General features: G+C 32.6%; 1 protein-coding gene across 4 annotated transcripts in view; it reads right to left on the reverse strand.

Moving 5' to 3' along the window:
• CLINT1 (clathrin interactor 1) overlaps positions 1-14,546 on the reverse strand; it is a 55,187-nt gene that overhangs the window by 17,596 nt on the left and 23,045 nt on the right. For 3 of the 4 annotated variants that reach the window (XM_015565646.1, XM_006766300.2, XM_006766301.2), the window contains exons 2-7: positions 11,766-11,870; positions 11,164-11,260; positions 9,315-9,423; positions 8,184-8,348; positions 4,773-4,950; positions 1,167-1,413 (exon numbers count right to left, since the gene is read on the reverse strand). In XM_015565646.1, coding sequence (XP_015421132.1) covers positions 1,167-1,413; positions 4,773-4,950; positions 8,184-8,348; positions 9,315-9,423; positions 11,164-11,260; positions 11,766-11,870 — 901 coding nt within the window. Of the gene's footprint in view, positions 1-1,166; positions 1,414-4,772; positions 4,951-8,183; positions 8,349-9,314; positions 9,424-11,163; positions 11,281-11,765; positions 11,871-14,546 lie in introns of those variants that run through there. The other variant, XM_015565647.1, reaches the window with a different exon arrangement.

Genomic DNA, 14,546 nt, shown 5'->3' on the forward strand with positions numbered 1-14,546 from the left:
TTTCAACAAAACTTGAAAAGAGCAAATGTGAGTGAAATTATATACTAGTAACTAGAAGGTATTTGGCAAAAGTTGACATAGTACTTGTTCTTTTTGTTTTTTTAATCCTCACCCGAGGATATTTTTTCCATTGACTTTTAGGGAGAGTGGAAGAGAGAGGGAAAGAAACATTGATGTGAGAGAAACACATTGATTGGCTGCCTACTGCATGAGCCCTGACCAGGACCCAGGCCTGGAGAGGAGCCTGCAACCAAGGTACATGCTCCTGATCAGAATAGAACCTGGGACTCTTTGGTCTGAAGGCCGAAGCTCTATCCACTAAGCCAAACCAGCTACGACAAACTTTATTTTTAGTCATCTACTATTTGCAGGATGCATTAGAAAAATGTTTCCCCTAGTTTTTAGCTACTTCTGATGCAAAGATACAAGATGAGCAAACACTGGTAGGGGGAGTGACAAAACAATTTAGCTTTTTTGAGATAAATCTCCCTCTTTGGCACATTTCTGTCTAAAAGACTAGCTGTGAGTGCTTACAGCTCTTTTTTTAATTTGTCCAGCAGGTCTTCAGTTTTTACTGGAAGGCCCCCCCAAAAAATAAAAATAAATAAAGGACTAGCTGTGACCAGGTATCTAGTAGGTGAACATCCATTTCTGTAGTGAATGAAAAATAAATGAGGAAGATACAAGAGTCAGAGCTACTATGGATCAGTAGCGTCCACCAAATAAATATGCTTCCCACTTAAAGGCGCCATCTCTGTATTAAATGAGACCATTTCCCCTATACATCTACTTGGTCCTCTTTTGCCCTTTCTTACAACCTCCAAATATTCCCATGTTTTCTTTAGTGAATCTCGTTGTACTTGGTAACCAGAGGTGTAACTAGACGGAAACAGATGTACTATATTCTGATTCACAACCTTTCCCAAATGAACCAAGAGTGTCATTTCTACTTTCATAGAAAGTGCAGACATTCATTCAGGAATTAGACAGATTTCTTTCCCCCAAGAGATTTCTTATTATTAATGAATGACTCTGAGTAATACATGCCAAATGATCTATAATTAATATGATTGTCTGGAAATGCCTAAGCCTACTAATGCAGTAATTCTAAAAGTAATTTATAAAAATAAAACTGTGTATAATGTGTAAATTCGTGCCATTCCCACCTTCACTGAAGACTGAGGCGTATGAGTTGAAGCATTCTGATCTGGACTTGCTTTGTCCCCTGTGTAATGTGCTGCCGCTCCGAGATCAATGGTTTTGGAAGGATTTGCTGTGCGCTTGTGCCTTGTGGTGGTGGTCTCTGTGGCTTGTGTGATATGGATATGCTTTGTCGTCACAGTCTCCTCTTCATCTTTGAATTCACCTTTGGGAGATCTGCCTCTTCTTGCTTTCTTTTCCTCATCACTATCACTAAAAGATATTAAAAATAAAGCAAAAGAATAAGACTAGGGATTATTTTAAAATGGAGTCCTCGGTGACTTGAGCTAGAGAATTTCAAATACAGTAACTCTAAAATTCCATACTTTGACTATTTGACAGGGATCAACAGAATATTATCTAAGCTATATGAATAATGACATGTGTGTGTTGGGGAGGGAAAGTGGGAACCCAACCAATTCCCTAGATAAGTCTAAAACACTGCTATAAAAATGTATTTACATAAATGTGTACAAACAAAAAATATCTGAAATAAATGAAGTGCTTATTTATTATAGATTTAAATCTTAATTAAAAATTAACAGATTATCGTATCAGAAACAAAAGAGGAGACCCTAGGAGTCCCAACATCTGCATTTGATGACCATTTTTTTGAAATGGATTGTGTGGGACTATAGTTCCATTTATATAACTTAATTCTGTCATTGACTCTCATATACTAATGCAATACATAAGAAAATATTTCAACTTCTATGGATATGTTTTAAATATTATCATATTTAAATTAAAATGATTAAACACTATAAATGCAGAGAAATATAAGGTAATACACTTTACAACAACTGTGCTCTTTTTTACTATAATATCAGTGGATCAAATACATTGCTTCATAGAAAACAAATCTTTAAAACAAATATTTACAATGTTTTGAAATGTTTTTTCAGGCACATTCAAAAAGATTTTTTTAACAGTGTAGAAGAAAAAATACAAAATGAGTAAAAAAACCTGAGTTTTTCATATGCCATGAATTAAAAAATGCCAGCACTAGTCCATTTTTCAGTAATAAAGCATTGGGGTTTTTGTGGTTTTCTTTGGTGCAAGTAGAACACAGAGATAAGTTATCTAAAGTATACTCCATTACCAATATTAATTTTAGAGTAGGTGGTTTATAAATATTAATTTTAAAATACCCTGAAATAAAATACTGAAAATTATCTTTAAAACTATGACTATTATTACTAAATGTAATTTAACTCAGACTAATCTAACACAATTTCTACTTAAATATAAACACATTTGAATGGTTTCATTCCAAATCTGTATAAATCAAGGATCAAGAAGAATGGCTTCCTACACACAGCAAAGGGACTAAATGCATTTTTTTTTAATCTATAAGCATTTTAGGGAATCTACAAATCCTGAGTAAGTGTTTAAAAGCCCTTATCACTTACTATATAATTTCTCAGCACAAATGACCTAAAGATCCCCATCATCAGTCCTGTAAGTAAAACAGAAATTTCATACCTTTCTGAGGTCCAATTTTATTTCAATACAAGGTAATTTCTTTACAGTTTGATAACATACACCTGACTAGCACACAATGAAATGGAAGCCTCAGATCTGATCTATGTTCAAAAATTCCTGAATTTAATAAAGAACCAAGAAGTTTAAAATTCTAGTAATATGCCAGAGTAACATTCAACTTTGTCCAAAAATCTACTCTTTTCCTTACAAATACTCCAAGATGTAAAGTCCTTGGTGTGCCCTTTAATTACTATGATAAAAAAATACACACTGTATTTTCAATCTTAAACTTGGATACTCTATATGAGAGTTAGGAACTCTAGCAGATCCTGTCTTAGAGTCAACATAGAAAAAAAATCAAGGTAGAAAAAGTAAAAAAACAAGAATAAGACGACAAAAGCCCAGAAAGACAAACTGAGAATGTGGGAATGGAAGGGCAAAGGAAAGTACTAACACCAGAATACATTGATGTCTAACCACCTTATCTACCTGATTCCCACACTTCTTCAGGAAACAGCAATAGAATATACAGCTTCTGTGTTTTCTAAACCAAAATAAAAATGTAAACACACAGGCCACAAGAACATTAATGAGAGAGAAACTGCACTGAATATTTGAAGTAGGCACTGTTTCCCAAAGTTTAGTATTTATTACCATATGTAACTATTTCAGTATTAAAGAGCTAGAAATGTAGTTATAAAATAGATATACATATTCAAAGCACTAAAAATAAATTCTAGCTCTTCAAAGATCATATCTAGAAACAGTGTTGAAAAAGACAGGAATTCCAGGGATTTAATATATATGGAAACACTAAACAAATATTAAAAAATTTCTAGTTTCAAAATTATATTTCCTCTTTTGATGACCCCTAAATCTGAACTATTAATATGTTTTAAGGAAAAAAAGAGATAGTACTTAATTATAAGAAGTCACTTGAAGGCTTCCATCACTAATTGTTATTTTAAGCAAGTTCCACACAGCCTTAATGGACCACAGGTTTTACTTCTATACAGTGAAGGTAAAAACCCTTTCTTTAGCCTATCAGAAATACTATGGGGCACAAATGATTAAAAAATCTTATAAAACCTGCTTTGCAAGTGAAGTGCTCAACATACATTGCTCTTTTAACTAGAAGGAAAACTAGATTATAGCTATATTGGTTAAGTAGAAAAAAAATTAATGCTATTCCAAGTATTGCTCTATATAAATCTAAATAAAAATGCCCTACCATTAGAAAATATAGGTCTATACTCAAAAACATTTAGTCCAAAAATCCATTTGGAATTTTTTTTTTCTGGTACACACTGGCACAGAATCATAATGAAATGTCGCAGGAGGAGTTAAATTTCAAACCCTAGTTTTAAATTTAATATAATAAACTTTGTTTTCCCTCAGCAATATCTTAGATTTCTGGATAATCTGATGCCCAAATGAAAAATAAGCTCTGAAAGTTCTTATTGGCAAAAAAGTAGTTCCAATAAATAGCCTCAATGAAAACATATAGGAAATGTGATAACTTTAGGAATAAATGGACACAGACAATATGGAAAGTGTGTTAATACAAATTTCAAATAATGTTTGACCTTGAATTTTAAAAACAGCTGCACAGCCAGTCATCAGCAACAAACATACTAGTATTGGAATAATACAGAGAAGGTTAGCATGATCCATGTGCAAGGATGACATGCAAATTCATAAATCATTCCATATTTTTGCATGGGGCATTTTGAGGGCAGTGTAACTATTCTATATGGTTCTATAATGGTGGATATTATACATTTATCAACTGTACAACACAGTGAACCTAATGCAAACAACAGAGTTAATTTATCAATATTGGTTATCAGTTGTTAATAAATGAACCATATTAATATGAGATGTTAATGACAGTAGAAATTTTATGTGTGTTAATATGGCAACTTTGTACTTTATGCACAATTTTTCTGGGTACCTAAAACTTAAATATATTAGGGGGAAAAAGCTGAACCTCAAATAATGATAACACCCAAAACAAAACAAAAACAAAACCAGCTGCATAACTTTAGCACCCTCTCCAAGTGACCCAGAATACAAAGTGTTAATACCTGCATCTTTCTGGAGAGTCTTCTCTATCTTTCCTCCGGAACTTGCTGATGGTGTCATCAATTGTGCTTCCAATTTTATCACTCAGTTCACCTAATTTATCACTGAATGGAAAAGCACTTTTGTTTTTATCCCACTCCTCATCCCATTTTGATTTGGGTTCAGGATCATATCTTTCACCTATATAAGCATTAAAAAGAGAAGCAACTCTAAGGATATTAAATTCAGAAGGTATCTACAGTTCTTATTTCTGAAGCTTTTCCTCATAATAAAGTAGTTTTCAAAGGAAAACAGAAAGCTCCCACAGTGCTGAATCAACACAATTACAGCAAGGCACAGCATGTACTGCCAGTCATTAGGTGGCAGGAATGCAGATTCAAAAGCTTTTATTTATGAAAACTTGCATGACCTTAATGCACAGCACAACACTGTCAGGAGGTTCTTAAAGGCTGCTGGAAGGAGTAGAGGGAAACACAAGAACCACAACAGGCTATATAAGCAAAGGAGAAATGGAAATCTTCCTGTTTTCACAAAAGTCACTTAATGAATTATATTTCATTCCTGTCTCTCAAGGATTTTTCAATTATTAGGAAAGTACTGGATGGCAAAGTCTCCCTAAAGCACAAGATATAGGATGCTACATATCCCAATGTGCTGAAAAGACTCATAAATGTTATTCCTTGGTATCTAACTAGACATATAACTCAATGGACTTCATGACATGAGAAAGCATCTTTTAATTACAGTAACAAGAAAAAAAATATTCTAACTACCAAAAGCTACACAGACTGGAATCATGAAGTATGCTCAAGCAGTTCAGAACAAACATATGCTGGGACTAACAAAACCTACGGAGCCTCAGTGTGAATTTGAGCGTGAAGGGAATAGATCATGGCAGTGAACAAAAAACCCCAAAATGCCAAGATCTGTTTTCATTTTTGACCTTGGGGTCCAAAGGAGATAAAGGAGTTATGAACATTAAAGGGAACTTTTCCATTTCCCTGTCCATATCCAAACTCAAACTTGAGGCAAGAATAGAAGGTACAGAGAAGTCATGAGGTTAAAGAGAAGAAAACATTGAAAATTAAGACAGGTTGGAGAAAAAGGGGAAGAGCAATGAGAAGTAAAATAATACAAATGTGGCTAAGAGATCTTTTGTTTTGAACTTTGGTTAACAAGTTCTGATGGCATATATGTCCTTTGGAGATTGAATAAAACCATTTACTGAGTTGTCTGCTAAAACAACAAAGTCAAAATTTTCTCTAAGAGCTTGAGGATTTTAAAATATGTCTACTAATCTGAAAGTGACCACCAACTTGAACAAAACATGAATAAAGCTTATTAAATTTAAACCAGGATGGTTTTATTAAAATGGTGGTTTTTCTAACAATGTACATTTCAATGACAATGTGATAAACCAGACTGAAAAATTTTTTTTTACCAGAAAAATCAAAGTAGATGAAAACTAAACTGGTTATTGTGGTAGATGTCATACTAAATGTGTGCCAAAGATACTGGATATTGGCAGGATATTATCTGATGTCAAAATAAAAAACAAACACACATATAAAATAGTTAAAAGTTGATTAGTTAGGTCTCTGAAAACAATTTATAAAAGAATGTGATGCAAATAGATAGGATGTACAACTCATCTCCATTGCAAATACTATATATTCACTGTGACTGACTCTGAAAACTTATTCAATTTTCTACATTTTTCTAATTCTACATTGTGCTGGTAAAAAGGAGGATTCTAAGCAAGTAGAATGAGGAAATAAGTTGCAAAGAGCAATTTCTACTAAAAAACACATTAAATTTCTATAGCTAGTTTGAAAAAGTTAAAGAACAAAATAAATTACTTAGGCAAATAATCTAAAAATTTCTTATTTCCCTAAACAAATAAAAACTCCAAAACATATTTATATGATTTATTTAATATGAATATTTTTTTCCCGATTCACAAATTCCCTTTTGATGCTGAGACATAAAGAAATTTTTTTGCTGTTAGAAACATCCTCTAACAGCTAGTTAAGTGCAGTATTTTTTCTTGTGGGCAAGAAAGCAGAGTTGCAAAGGAGTGAAAATATTCTTTTATCCTAGTCGGTAATCATAAGACAAGAAATAGAAAGTTTTCACACAGTTCCAATGATGAGTTATAACTTCTCAGTATAATCCAAATATAAACAATTCAGATATGGGTGGGGAGAGTTGGAGAGCCCCAATATGCAGTTAAGTATACAGAGCACTGTGTCCACAAAATGACCAGGGTTGACCAGAGCTCCAGTAGAGCCGAGACCAGAGACATGCTCTGATACTTTCTGTATGTTTCAAGCATCTAGTGATCTATTTTAGGCAAACTATATGATTACATTAAAAATAAACACGGGAGCTCTGCTAGGTAGCTCAGTTGGTTGGAGTGTTGTCCCATACACCAAAAGGTTGCGGGTTTGCCGAAACCGGTTTGGCTCAGTGGATAGAGAGTCAGCCTGCGGACTGAAAGGTTCCAGGTTCGATTCCGGTCAAGGGCTTGTACCTGGGTTGCAGGCACATCTCCAGTGGGAGATGTGCAGGAGGCAGCTGATCGATGTTTCTCTCTCATCAATGTTTCTAACTCTCTATCTCTCTCCCTTCCTCTCTGTAAAAAAATCAATAAAATATATTTAAAAAAAAAAAAAGGTTGCGGGTTTGATTCCTGGTCAGGAAATATTCCCAGGTTGGTGGTTCAGACCTCAGTCAAGATGCATACAGGAGGCAACAGGGTGATGTTTCTCTCACATCAATGTTTCTTTCTCTAAAATCAATAAACATATCCTCAGTGAGGATAAAAATAATAATAATGATAATAATAAATAAAATAAACATAGGAGATGAATGTTCTAGCCGCTCTGAAATGTGTTAGGAACAATACAATGATAGGCCTGATGAAAACTGATGATACTGCCAGTCACCTTTTTCTATGTCAAATTAATGCACTGCCTAATGAAGGGAAAAAACTGAGGCTGAACTAACTTATAGGAATATCAGTATCTATTTTTGGCCCAAAACAGCTAAATTGGTTTCAAATCAGAAAGATCATCTCTTGATCAAAATCGTATTTTTACGCGCTAAATGGTGAATTAGAGAAATCCTTTTTTTAAAGAATGATAATCCCAAGAGAGCAGGATATATAGTTTTATTGCAGTCATTTAACAATTAATGGTTAAAATCATATTCTTGAATCCACCAAAGTAAAAAATAAAGAGAAAGATTCCTAAAATTCATGTAATAGGAGCTGAAATGACTATTATGTATATTTCAGTATTCTATGTATTCCTAAAAAAATTGCATTTTGGTCTTTTATATTTCAATGATTCTTAAAATACATCCCAGAAGCTAAATTGATATTTAGGTGCCAGTCTGTTTTTGATACTCACTGTATCTGAATCCTCCAACACTGTCTGAGGAAACCCCAACATATTTGTCTTTGTTCTTCTTTGCTTTCTTTCGCTCTTCACGAAGCCTGTCGTCATCCTGGGCAAATTCAACCAATTCTTTAACCTTCTGGCGAATATTTATACCTTGATCCTTGCCATGCTCATCTGTGAGGATGGTAAGGGAGAAACAAAACCTTAAGAATTTAGTTAATCTGTATCGAATTCTTTAACACAAAAAACAGGCATGAAAATTTCAACATAAAAAACTAACTTCAATATTTTAAAAGGGGCAAAATGTGTTGTTAAAATTTGTCATTTCCTCATCAGCAAATTCTTAGGTTTGAGATGCAAATTTGGTTTGTTAAGAGCCTGTAAAGGTTAACTATAAAGGACCAGAGATAATAATGCTATGCAAGATCAATTAAAGATCCACTAAGAAGGATTACTAATAATGACCATATGAAATGGACTTATATCCATAAATGTTATTTTCTTTTTCGATAGTATTTTAACAAAACAAAAAGCAAAACTAATTTCAGTCATTAAAACTCACAATTAATGACTGAAAAGTACCCACCCCCAATTCCTTGGTTTTCCCAAAACAAGTCTGAAAACACTAATTACTAGAATTTAATATAGCTGAAAAACTGAATTTTAAAGTGCTTTCAACTGGGGTACACTACAAAATGAAATGTGGTTCATTCTGTATCCTCTTTCACATTCAAAACACACTCTGGCCTTGCTGCCTTTGCACAGTAAATATTATTTGGTGGAGGAAAAAAATCCCCAGCTTCAAACAGATGTGTGTGTTTTGGAGCTCTAACCTTTTCTTCCCATCTGATTAAAGCTATTCCTTTATGGACACCACAGGGGACCAGTCTCCAGTGCATATTTTAATATAAACCCGAACACTCATGTTGTGTTGGTTCTGTTGTTATTAGCCAGTCTTTTCTGCAAGTTCTTGTCTTCACTAATTAATACTCTAGGGCCCCACGTCTTGGATTCTGCACTCGTCACACAACCAGCAACAGTCACATTCTAATTAGAGAGGAGAAGCTTCTAAGCTGGTTCAGGTGACTGACAACTCCAACTACTGTTTTAATTTGCTTATAAAGTTTTTCTATTGCTCACCTACAAAGTGGTAATTTTCCAGGGATCGCAAATCATAAATGTGTTCTCTGGCACTTGTAACAACACGCTCTGATCCATTCCTTATGAGGTAAGCTAGGAGCAGCAATGACTGTAAAAATAAAAAGCACCAAATGATTTAACAAAATAAATACTGGTAGAGCTTTGGTAAATGGTTAAAAAAATAATCCCAACATTAGCAAATAAATAATCTTCATGAGGGGAGAGGAAACTCTTTACATGTATTAAACTTTATACAGTCTAAAACTTATCAATTTGAAGTTCCCCTTATACCAAGCACTATCCACTGAATACCATGTGTCACAAGATTAAAAATAAAATTCAGATGTTAAGAAATATTTGAATGTATGATATAAATGAATACTAAACTTTCAGAAAGCTGGCTCAGTTTTTACTTTTCATCTGGGCATTATGGAAGTGTGATTAGTTAGAGTGTTAGTTTAAAGAGAACAACTATATAGTAATTATAAGATCCCATAGCATTTTCCACAGATAAAATTTAATTTTAAGGGTTAATAATATGGCTTTTGTTTCAAACACTTGCTGCCAACAAATAAAGAGGGGGAAAAAATGTTTATGAGGTTTCTTTTTGAGGTGATGAAAATGTTCTGGTATTAGATAGTGGTGAATGCTGCACAGTTACATTAAAAGAAGTGAATTGTGCAATTTGATCTTAACTTTGCTTGAAACAAACCTCACATAAAGGTAAGATGTATAAAAATTTAGCTAAGTTGGCAAAATTGAGTGGTAAAAATCCTCCCTCTACCAGGAACTATTCTTGATTTATTTTTTTATTTTGTGTTTTTATTTATTTTTTCTTTATTGTTGAGAGTATTATAGATGTGCCCCCTAAAAAATAGTTTACACATGATTATTTTTAACTCTAATTTAAAAAATTTAATTTACAGAAATTTTAACTATTTTATCACAACTACTGTACAAGTTGAGGAAATGACAGTGAATGTTTTCAGAAACAAACAGCATACAAAACATGTAACTAAAACATTGTTTTCCAATCCTGAAAGCCAGAAATATTGTTTTCAGAATTTCAAATATAAATATTATACACCATTTTCGAAAGCATATTAGAACTTATTCCAAGAAGCAAGAAAATATGGTGGGAAAGGAAGAAGAGATGACTATCTTGTCTTAATATTCTAGATTATATTAGGAGATCAAAACAGGTTCTCTAACTTTATTTTAAACTAACATTTTTGGTGCAGAATATAATAATACTGTTATAAATTAGGCAAAATTTTATGTAGAGATGCCGAGACCGGTTTGGCTCAGTGGATAGAGCATTGGCCTGTGGACTGAAGGGTCCCGGGTTCGGTTCCGGTCAAGGGCATGTGCCTGGGTTGCGGGCACATCCCCAGTGGGAGATGTGCAGGAGGCAGCTGGTCGATGTTTCTCTCTCATCGATGTTTCTGGTTCTCTGTCTCTCTCCCTTCCTCTCTGCAAAAAATCAATAAAATATATTTAAAAAAAAAATTTTATGTAGAGATGACAAATCATATTAGACTAAGGTTTTCATCTTAATTGCTCATACACTAAAAATGCATATTACTATAGATTCATTACTTCTGATATGCGTAAATGTTTTTAGTTGGAAATATTTTAACCTATAAAATAAAAAAATTCAACATTTAGAAGTAGTATTAATATTATTTTAAAACATTTTAAGAATAGTTGTTCATGGTAACTAGAAAACAGAACACAAATACCTGTTTTAGGATATTCTAGGATTTATTGTCACTTATGAATATACACCTTAAAATTTCAAGCATTCTTTTTAAACATTTAAGTAATAAAAACAGACTAATGCCCATACCTTATAAACTCTTCTCCAATTTTTTTTGTTGTCTTTTAACATTCGTGACCAAAGCATATTCATAAGTTCTGGAAATTGTTCATACATAAATGTAGCCCTGAAAAGAGAATAATTTTCCTTGCAATATTTTAATTTTGACAGTAGATGGCAGGCTTGATCTAAGTTGCTATGTTTTCCTAAAGAGCCTTAAAAAAGTTAAGCTTAATTAAAAAAATTTAATGAGATGCTTCCTTAAAAGTGTTTTTCCTATATTTTGTATAATATCTAGTACATTTATAAACCCCAATAACTAATACTATATTTTACAAGTCTTCAAATGTTCTTAAGTTTATTTCAAGTTATTTTATACACATGTCAAACTTTTACATGGTAAGTTACAGTAAGTCTTTAAACTTCATTGACAAAAATTTTTGCTTTACTTTTTTGAGCTAATTTTTAAAGGGAATGGATCTGGTGTAAAAAAACTTCCTCCATTAATATTTGAATGATTATGCAAAATTTCTATCTGGCAGCTAAACGACTTAAAACTAAAAGCAAATTTTACATTTCTATGTAAAGATACTTGCATTCTTTCTGCACTGCTGAGTCAAATTATAACTTACTTGGCAATCTCTCCCATGAGTTGCCCAGAAGGTCCCCAAGGATCATCATTCGTTGCTTCTCGAACCTTAGACTCGATCTCTGAATAATTCATAACCACATTGGTGCTGCAAAGGAAAAAAAATGCACACACATACGCACAAAGATTAGCATCAAAATGTGAGAAACACATGAAAACTTAATAATGACACTACTGGGTGTCCTAATGAGATACCTCTACAGGGTGGAAAAGAAAATACCTTCTATGCACAAGCTACCCTGAGGACACTATATTGCACATTTAAGTTATCTTTAAGAAGATTTTACTATTCTATTACTCTTCAAGGATACTGATAATAGATTATATTAGAACTGGCATAAGTCTAGTAAAAAGTGGTTTTGGGTCAAATTAAAAAGAAAATTGAACATGATAGAGTTTATTATAAACTGAAGTAGTCAGTTTCCTGACTAGAACTGGTTTACATGCAGTCTGAATTTTCTGGCTTACAGAAATTCTGGAAATGAATTGACAAAATTATATAACAGCTGAACATTATTTATATATTTTTAAAAAATATATAACAAATAAAACACTCCAAAAAAATGTTTAGAGCCACTTTGAACATTTAACTGTAAACACTTAATCTTTTTAACTTATCATAAACATTTTGAAACTCACTATATAGTCACTGTAACCCACACTTTTAATGGCTACAGGATATTCCATCAGGATATTGTATGATAATCATTTAGCTTTCACTTAGACTTCATCAGTGGTCAAGAACATGGCTTCTAGGAGTCAGAAAAATCTCATTCCAATCACTTTGTAACCTTTGACAAAACTATTTTGATTCTTTCTAACTCAGCTTCTTCAAATGCAAAATTAGAATAAGATTACTAATTCAAAGGGAGCATGTCAAATGGTACTTAATTATTAGCACAGTGTCTGACATATAGGAAGTCCTTAATATGTTAGCTATTATGCTTTTATTCTTAAAGATAATCACCTATTAGAATTTTAAAATATTAAATATTTTTATAAAAAAATGATTAAAGAGTACCTTAAATTTAAAACATCAGATGACAAAACTGCTTGATATTTAAAGCAATTTCACATACTTATACGGATTTAAGAATTCAAAGATATGCTGAGGAGTAAAGAAATACTCTGAAGATGTGACACACTAGACCACCATTAATTTGACATCTAAAGTTCCAATTGTTACTAAACAATTGTTACAATAGATGACAATTAATATGGTAATTCAAATCTCCCACTTAAAATTAATTCTTAGAAATAATGAGAAATCAGAATTTGGTAACTATTACTTAAATAGATCCAACTTTTGCTGTATAGTTTTTCAGCCATCAAACAATTTTACTTTTAAAATAAGAAAGGTTTGATTAAAATTGGCAACTGAATCTTTCTCGAACACAAAAAAATATAAATTTCAGATTTACTGAAAACACTTCAATTTATTTTGAAGAAATAGACTAGTTATAAACAGTTTTGGGTCAAATTTTAAAGGAACCATTATGCATATAATTATGACTTGCCAAATCACAGAATAAACCCGACTTCTAGATTTACGTCCAAAATACTGTTCTACTAAGGAAGAAAAGCAAAACACTATTATTTTCTTTTAAATCTTGGAAAAAATTAGTATGATAAAATAAATACAAGTTATTTCCCTGGGGTTAAAATAAAATACAATCTCCACTGCCTCCTTTAAAATTTAATACTATTAATGAGTGAATTTACATAAAAATCCACTAATGATTCTATTGACAATAATTTTATATATAAAGAGAATAATCATATTTTTTCCTAATTTTGTCAACAATGGAACCAAAATAAAATCAAGGCATCCAATGACAAATTTGCAATTTAAGATGCCACAAAATGATTGATTTCAGAATGCTTTTGTTTGTCCTACTGGCTGAAGAATGTGTGGTATAGGCAGTTAAAAGTGTCAAAATGCAGCTGTGGGAATGAACAATAGCAATTAGGATTATAGTTCATCCAAGCATTTCATTATCAAGAATGCACTTGAAATCTGTTTGCATTGTTTAATTTGAGAATAAGATGAAAGAAGCTAATCTCTTAGTCCATACTCCTGAAATATTTTCACTAGAGCCTTCGTAAATGCTGTTGCTTTCAGAACACTGCTTTCCTTGTTCAAGCTACAAAAGCCCATGGGTCAAATGAGAAAGGTCCTGTTTCCGTAACCCTTCACAAAATTCTTAGCTGAAGGCCTGTGGGTTGGAATATTGTGTGTTTAGAAGGAGAGGTGGCAGAGAGCCAAGACTTTAAGAATCTCCTTATTTCCTTGGTTCCAAAAACAATGGGAACTATGCAAAATGACAACTTGCCATTAAAACAGACGTATAATATCATTATAAGGTATATCCACAGAAAGATATGGCAACAATAACAACAACAACAAAAAATAACCAAATGAGAACACTTTCATGAAGAGAAGCAGGCTCTATTTTAAAGTCATTTTTCAATAAAACTTGCTTCAGAAACTGGAAAGAATTCTCTTAAGATGAGATCTAATCACAAAGAATTTCAAAACAAAGTATTTTTAAGACTCATTCAATTCAAAAACAAATGTAAACTAAAACAAAACAACACTGTATAGTTTGGCCTTTTTCCAGGTCACTCAAAAATAACTATTTCTAAAAAGGTAGAAATGGCATTTTGATCTTTCCTTTCCATGTTTTCTATTGCCCTCAATCCACACCCTACCCATAATTCCGGTGACCTTTTAAAAAAAGGAAAAACCCTCCCTCTCTCCACA

This window comes from Myotis davidii, unplaced genomic scaffold (assembly GCF_000327345.1).
Source record: "Myotis davidii unplaced genomic scaffold, ASM32734v1 scaffold18, whole genome shotgun sequence".
Classification (NCBI taxonomy): Eukaryota; Metazoa; Chordata; class Mammalia; order Chiroptera; family Vespertilionidae; genus Myotis; species Myotis davidii.